At 41.1% G+C, this 7,793-nt stretch overlaps 2 protein-coding genes across 4 annotated transcripts; both read right to left on the bottom strand.

Annotated features, from left to right (window-relative positions):
- Positions 1–1,122: 1,122 nt before the first annotated feature.
- Positions 1,123–3,336, bottom strand: LOC105555845 (osteoclast-stimulating factor 1-like). 2 transcript variants are annotated; one of them, XM_012002885.1, is made up of 5 exons: positions 3,171–3,336; positions 2,524–2,570; positions 2,313–2,430; positions 1,906–2,232; positions 1,123–1,729 (listed from the first exon to the last, which is right to left on the bottom strand). In XM_012002885.1, the coding sequence occupies exons 1-5, from the start codon at positions 3,220–3,222 to the stop codon at positions 1,644–1,646; spliced, it is 630 nt and encodes a 209-aa protein (XP_011858275.1). In that variant the 5' UTR covers positions 3,223–3,336; the 3' UTR covers positions 1,123–1,643. The 2 variants fall into 2 exon arrangements, with proteins under 2 accessions (XP_011858275.1, XP_011858276.1); XM_012002886.1 differs by lacking the exon at positions 2,524–2,570 and having other exon boundaries at positions 3,166–3,336.
- A 71-nt stretch (positions 3,337–3,407) lies between these two features.
- LOC105555846 (vesicle transport protein USE1-like) lies at positions 3,408–7,564 on the bottom strand. 2 transcript variants are annotated; one of them, XM_012002888.1, is made up of 4 exons: positions 7,363–7,564; positions 4,848–5,098; positions 4,252–4,301; positions 3,408–3,874 (listed from the first exon to the last, which is right to left on the bottom strand). In XM_012002888.1, the coding sequence occupies exons 2-4, from the start codon at positions 4,947–4,949 to the stop codon at positions 3,418–3,420; spliced, it is 609 nt and encodes a 202-aa protein (XP_011858278.1). In that variant the 5' UTR covers positions 4,950–5,098; positions 7,363–7,564; the 3' UTR covers positions 3,408–3,417. The 2 variants fall into 2 exon arrangements, with proteins under 2 accessions (XP_011858278.1, XP_011858277.1); XM_012002887.1 differs by lacking the exon at positions 7,363–7,564 and having other exon boundaries at positions 4,848–5,634.
- Between the last annotated feature and the right edge of the window lie 229 nt (positions 7,565–7,793).

Raw genomic sequence — 7,793 nt, 5'->3', positions numbered from 1 at the left:
TCCAGTGGGCAGGAGCCATAACGCGATAATTTTCTACGAGAATCTCGATCATCTTCTACGCAACGCGATCGTCTCCCACGAGAATTATATAAGATTTATCAATCGCGTTTAAGCAATTGCAGATATAAAGGTCTGCGTCCACGATGTTAGAACTTGGCCCAAGTTCTAGTTTCGAGAAATGCGTAGCCAATCAGCTTGCGGCTATTCCATAAAAGCTGCAGGTCGATTGGCTGCGCGTTTCTCGAAACTAGAACTTTGACACAGTTCTTGGATCGTGGACGCAAGGCTTGAAATGCGCAAAATAAGTACACGAGTCGCCGGGTGAAATGACAGCAACAAATTATAACATATCGATCGTTTGCGTAGAAATAATAATCTCTCTAACATTTGTACGTGAAAAGTGCGCGTATAACACAAAGTTTCCAGTTTTGTCGCGTTCGGGAGTGCCGTTTAAGCAATCGAACTGAAGACTTTTCGAAGCCCATGTGAAAACTAAGTGTTCTTTAAATGTACGTTCCTGTCGATGGCCACACCCTCGTGAAAATAAAAATTGGAGCGTAAATCGAACGTAAGGGGAGAGTGAAACAAGCGTAAACGAAATGTGTAGGAAGCGTAATTTCGTTCACGCTTCTGTCACTCTCCCCTTACATTCGATTTACGCTCCAAATTCTATTTTCACCAGGGTACTTCCCAGATTTGACAGTTTTTATATAATACTCGTCGACTCGAAGTGGAGGCGAACTTGACGGGACGGCATACTGTCACGTGGACTTCACAGCGGGAGTGTAAAATCGCGCGAGAGATCGTTTCCGCGAGTGTGTCGGAGAACAGCCTGAGTGGAGGAGGCGGCCTTGGGATAAGCATCAGGCGCCGGCGGAGCAACTTTATGGTAAATGTTATTTTTCATTTTGTGGTAAAATTAATCTTTTTTCCAGTTTATCTTTTAGTGGTTTTATCGCGTAATTCTATAATTTCGATGTAATAATTAGAGAATGAGAAATGATACAAAATTTTATAAACGTTTATTCTCGAAGATCTTTCGCGGAAAAACTTTCGCGCAATAATCATGTAACATCTAACTGATGATTTAGGTGAATTATAGGCAATTGTACAAGAATGATATTCTTAGAAAAACGTAGCTTTATTTGGCTGAGCTATGCACACACAAGCGCGGGAACAGAGGTAAAAGCAATGGGGGGAACATAAAGACAAAATAAAACATAGGGCTAGTTGCCAACTTAAACGTAATGCGAATCTAGGGACTAACAGAACCATTGTGGTGCGTTTACATATCCTAACAATTATAATTATAATATAATCAGTTATAATTAATTATATTATATATTATAATCAGTTATAATATAATCAGTTATAATTAAACAAGTTAAAATCAGTGCTTCCACACCCGGTCTTTTCCCTTATCCTGACAAAATCCATAGGCAAGTACTTTACAATAATTAATCAGATAACGTTAACAAATTGCGCCTAACCGGGCCACGAGTTACGCATTGTCCACGCCAGACGCCACGGCGCGATTTCGCGGTATATTTACCGGGTTTCCAAGTGGTTTTAGGTGGCACAGGTGGTTTCACAAGCACACTCATGGCTGTGTTATTCTATCATCATAACACCAATCCAATGACTCACGTAGGCGGACTGACGTCTGACAGTAGCGCGCGTAAAGATTCTAATTCTTCTTGTATCGTCATATTTATACATAACACCATGCCTGGAAAAGATAAAAGGAAAATGGGATAGTTTTTACATTAATGCCTTAGCTGCCGACATTTTTACAGCTGCGTGACATCGCGCGAAAGTTAAAAATTCGTGTTAAACGATAAATAAAGAAATCGCCGCCGCACCGCTCCGGAGAGCGTTTGTGTAATTGACGCGCGAGATACTCACTGAAAAATACACCCAGAACGTAGGCTATCATAATAAACCAATCCCACCACCTCCCCTTTGAGTTGGTGTGCTCTTCCAACTTGAGGGACTCCTTCTTCAATTCCGCCCGTAATTCCCGAGCGTTCACCACGGGATTCGGCAAAGTGAGAAGCTCCTTCGCGCATTCCAGGTGGCCGGTGCGTGCCGCCCAGTACAGCGGCGTGTTTCCAGCTGCATCCAAACCCGTCCCCGATATACCCTCCTTCAGGTATTCCCTCAGGAAGGAAATGTTGCCCCGTCTCGCAGCGTCGTGCAGCGGCAGATCAATCTCCTGCGTCTGTTCCTCGACTGGGAACAACAGATTGCGAACATAAATAATAGATTACGAGCATTACACTGGAGATAAACAAATTTGTATTCTTCGTTACCATAAGTGACCGGTATGAGTCTCTTTTGATCCCCGCACTTGGCCCTCCACCAATTTGGATCGGTGTCTCTGTCATAAACGTAGAGTAAATCACCCTCGTCGAACGACAACTCATCCGCCTGTAAAAAGCGTCGCATTATAATGTTCGTGCGTCAAAATTATATGAAAAAATTACATATACAGAAACTTATTTCGCCGGCAAGTGTACTTACACGTTGCGCAGTATATTTGCATAACGTCCTGACGACTCTTAACTTACCTTAAAGATAACACATGCGTTAACAACACTTATATCGGATATCTTGTTTGAAAAGTAGAAATTTTTTTCGCATTTAATTACAAGAGCAAAATTATCGCAAAGCATACATTTGATAAGATTACCGCTCTAACCTAGACCGTGCGATAATTACATTCATTAGCCAAACAAACGCGAACTAATGCTCCGTTAATAATTTTTTCACGGCGGAATTGTCATTCTTTAGGTTCTCTTTCCCTCTCAAACGTACAATCGGCACGATAGAATTCTCCTTGAACAGATCGAGACGTCGGACTGAGGTGTGTGGTATAACCTTAAATTCGTATATAGTAGAATTTTATTGAATCCGTAAGAAAAATGACATGAATATAATTGCTATAACATAAATGAGCGATCTGTACGATACATGGTCAGTACATATACACGGAGATTCATAAGTACATATGTATAAAAGTCCTTTATCACAATCACCCAATAGAAACTAGGAGTGCCACAGGAATTATACAATAATTAATCAGATAACGTTAACAAATTGCCTAACCGGACCACGAGTTACGCATTGTCCACGCCCGACGCCACGGCGCGATTTCGTGGTATACTTACCGGGTTTCCAAGTGGTTTTAGGTGGCACAGGTGGTTTCACAAGCACACTCATGGCTGTGTTATTCTATCATCATAACACCAATCCAATGACTCACGTAGGCGGACTGACAGTAGCGCGCAGCTACACACACCGCGGCAGTGTGTGCGGTCGACACGCCCCGACCTAAAGATTATCTAATTCATGTGCCTTCATTAATGCCATGTCTGGAAAATAAGAGGAAAATGGGATAGTTTTTACATTAATGCCTCAGCTGCCGACATTTTTACAGCTGCGTGACATCGCGCGAAAGTTAAAAATTCGTGTTAAACGATAAATAAAGAAATCGCCGCCGCACCGCTCCGGAGAGCGTTTGTGTAATTGACGCGCGGGATACTCACTTAAAAATGCAAGCAGAACGCAGGATGTTATAAACCAAACCCAGCTCCACTCTGAGTCGGTGTGCTCTTTCAACTCCTTCTTCAATTCCGCCCGTAATTTCCGATTGTACTTGGCTCGGAACTTGGCGACCGTGTGGTGTATCCGCGTCGTGATCTTTGTACTGGAATTATTGGTAAACAGCGGGTTCATCAACAACCATTCCGTGGCGACCCTCCTCTCCTCCAGGTTCGACAGCTTCATCACGTCTAATACTTCCGTTACAAACTCTATCCGTTTAGCGTAGATCCTGATATAGTATTCTATCATAGTATCCTCGAGTGGTTTGCTGTAAAGGAAAATCCAACATTTTAACACGAGTGTTTTTGATACTGTGATCGCAAGAGCAATTGGACATAATCTTAAATCATGTACAGAGCGTCCTGGACTTCGCAATGTTGAAAAACAATGCGAACGGTCAGAGGTTCGCAAAGTGTTTATGAATGACGACTGATACTTTTGTCATGCCGTAATGAACAAATTTGAATCAATAATTTAATCGACTTTAAACGTTTTTCACTTAAAAACTATTAATCTTGACGGGTTGGTTTATAGATTTTTTTATCATAAAATGAAAACTTCACTGTCAATTGTTGCCGCGCGAAATCTGGGACGCTCTCTATAGCACAAATAATACGTGTTACATCGCATAAATGAAAATATCACCTTGGCAGAGATTCCAGCTTCTTCATCATGGTAATTAGAGAATGTATGTACTGAAACAAGAAATTTACACGTTGAGTGTTGGTACAATCAAAACTCTTACATCAACTACGTATAAAAATTATATAGAAATAATTGGCGTATTTAGCAACTCCTGCAACACGAACGTATTTGATACTGTGATTGTAATAACAATCGGATAGAATCTTAAATGATGACAGAGCGCCCTGGACTTTACAACGTTGAAAAACGATACGTATCGAACGGTCAAAGGTTCGCAAAATGCTTATGAATGACGACTGATACTCTGCAACGAGCAGAGTGCTTAATTCCCACGTGGTTCTCTCAAGAAATGCAGTTGCAAAAGTAAAATTTCACACAGGTGTACGCACGTAAACAAACACTTCGTAATAAACACGTAAATAAATAATATAATTCTGTAATTATATTTGACGTGGTCTCGATATTACGCTTCGAGCAATTAACGTAAAAATAAAAAAAAAGATTCCGCTTAACAAAACGCTAAGCTTCGACGCGTGTCAAATGGAAAGCTGCGACGCGGGGGAAAACGCGGAGATTAGGAACGGCGTCTCACGCACCTTCCCCAGCTTCCAGTCTTTGTACGGATCATCCTTCGCTATCAGCTCGCAGCGCCTCAGAAGTCGCTCGATGTTGATCTCCAGCCTGGTCTTTTTAGTCATCTGTCAAATGCGTGGCGGTCAAAAAAGCGAGAGGGAAAGAGAGAGCCTCGTGTAACGTGTACGGGCATGTCACACCCGTTCGACGTGTCGTGCGCTCGATCACGTGCGCAGCGCGATTGCCCGAGGTGCGGACGAGAATGACTTGTGATCTGCGACGATGGCGATTTAGAACGATGCGACTTGAGCAGAATCGGGGACGAATATCTCCGTCGTCCCGGAAGCGTCGAGACTCAAAGAGGCTCGAGAGAAACTCGCGCTTTGAAAACTCGCGCCGATTCTCATATACGAATCGCGGGAAATATCTCGGGCTCGATCTTTGAATTTATTCGAGGGAGAAACGTATGCGAAAATTCTGCTCTCACAGAAAAGTTGCAAGGGGTGCGTTCTTTTAGGCATCGGATTTGGCAACCGCTGCGCATCGGATTTGCCGGCTGACGGAAATCTGCGGTGCAGTCGACTGCGCAGTCGGGCTAAAAGAATGAATTACTGCAAAAACTGCTGTATCCGATGCCTAAAAGAACGCACGGAAGTTGATCGGCTACTCGCGTGGCTTTAACCAATAGACTTTCGACTTTTCTGTCAGGCAGCGTTTTCGTATACGTTTCTTCTTCGAATAAATTCAAGAATCGGGCGGCAAATCGTGTGGATTCAGCGATCACACGATTCGCTGTGTGCTTAGAGACTAGTGCTGCCGCGGTTGGTGAAATATCGCATATTTTACTGGAATAGTTGTCAATGATTGCTAATATTCAAGTTACATAAACTGTCATGAGGTATCTTGATAGTTTTAGGTCTCTTTATAATTTCGATGAAAAAATTTTCGTTATATAACAAAACATTTGCTATAGATTTTTCATTATATGTGTAGGTTAACTTCTCTAACTTTTGCAATGAGCCTTATCATACGAACGGGATTTGTACCCATTACTCATGACATTAAATTTAATCCAAGTGCAATACCGAAAGGAAAAGCCTTAGCAATATCGCATGTAGTTCGCGTTGAAGAATTGCGCAGTGAAAATATAAGTCATTTAATAAGATGCAGTGTGATACCGCAAACGTCTGTCAATGCTACTCCGTACAAGGTACAATTACATGTATAAAGTATTAAATTAAATTTAAGTAAAATCCCAAACAACGTTATGTCGTCTTAAAAACATATCTTAAATCTGTGAAATACATTTTTATATGAACCTAGATAGCACCGAATGTTCCATGAATGTTTGTATATGATTCGAATGTTCTCTCTCAGGAATATTCGCATGGATGTGCCGTGAATGTTCTTCGTTTCTAGAATGTTCTTCGTAGCCGGACACCTAAAAGAAGGGCAGCGGCGCACACGTACACGCACATTCTCTGTATTCATACGCCACCATTGCAGATTTCAGCGTCTAACGCTAAAAATGGCTGGCTAGTGGCACGTGGTGGCACGTCGATAAACGCCGTAGAGGTTAAGGTATACACTATTAACATAGAAAATTTATACGTAATCATATTCCGTACAGATATTATTATTTTTGGTAATATTTATTATATAATTCCATGGTTATTTATGGGTATTATATAAACCATGGTTACGTTCTAATATGCGCCAATTGTGGAATTACATATAATAAATATTACCAAAAATAATAATATCTGTACGGAATATGATTACGTATAAATTTTTTATGTTAATAGTGTATACCTTAACCTCTACGGCGTTTATCGACGTGCCACCACGTGCCACTAGCCAGCCATTTTTAGCGTTAGACGCTGAAATCTGCAATGGTGGCGTATGAATACAGAGAATGTGCGTGTGCGTGTGTGCCGCTGCCCTTCTTTTAGGTAGTCCGGCTACGAAGAACATTCTAGAAACGAAGACATTCACGGCACATCCATGCGAATATTCCTGAGAGAGAACATTCGAATCATATACAAACATTCATGGAACATTCGGTGCTATCTGGGTATGAACGAACTGAATAAAAGAGTCTTCAAGCCTAATACACAATAAGAAGAAGTTAAAAGTTTAGTGATAAAACATGTGAAACTATATCTTCGTTAAATACTTACGGAGTTATGGGGCTTGAAATTTACGGTATCACCAGTATTACCATTACGCGTGACGTGCCACGTGGCGGTTGCAACGGTTGGCTTTACAACTTCAAAGTGGTACACCTCATGTAATTACAATACTGATAATACTGTAACTTTCGAACTTCACGATTGCATTTATTATTATTATTATTACTACTGGATAAACTTTCACACAACGCTAAAATACATTAATTGCGACTCATAACGAACTGTTGTACGGCGTCTGAATGGTAACATTCAGTGTACAAATTCAATATATGACGCTTTAAGGTGGTACTTAACTAAGAAATAAATATTTACCTTGCTTTAATAATTATTTTTACATACAACTCACCTCGGTTATAAATTATAGGTAGGTATAGTAAAGACCTTGTTGAAGAGTACAGTGTTATACTCCACGCAGCTCGACTACTAGCATGCTAATGGTAGGATTGGTAGGTACATGGTACAAGAGCGCGTGGGAAGGTAGAGATTTGTACTTAGAGAAAATTAAGGTAGAGGGTAGAGTCCCTGTAGTAAGTCCCAGTCTACAATAGATGATTTAAGCCCTAAGCTTTAAGAAATTGGCCAATCACGGTCAAGTATGAGTAGAATGCGCGACTGTGATTAGTCAATTTCTTAAGGCTTAGGGCTTAAATCTCTATTGTAGACTGGGACTAAGTCCCAGTCTACAATAGATGATTTAAGCCCTAAGCTTTAAGAAATTGGCCAATCACGGTCAAGTATGAGTAGAATGCGCGACTGTGATTAGTCAATTTCTTAAGA

Source organism: Vollenhovia emeryi, unplaced genomic scaffold (assembly GCF_000949405.1).
Source record: "Vollenhovia emeryi isolate VEMERY1.0 unplaced genomic scaffold, V.emery_V1.0 DF940646.1, whole genome shotgun sequence".
NCBI classification, from domain to species: Eukaryota; Metazoa; Arthropoda; class Insecta; order Hymenoptera; family Formicidae; genus Vollenhovia; species Vollenhovia emeryi.
The sequence above is the reverse complement of the archived record's forward strand: the minus strand, read 5'-3'. Positions and strand labels throughout refer to the sequence as shown.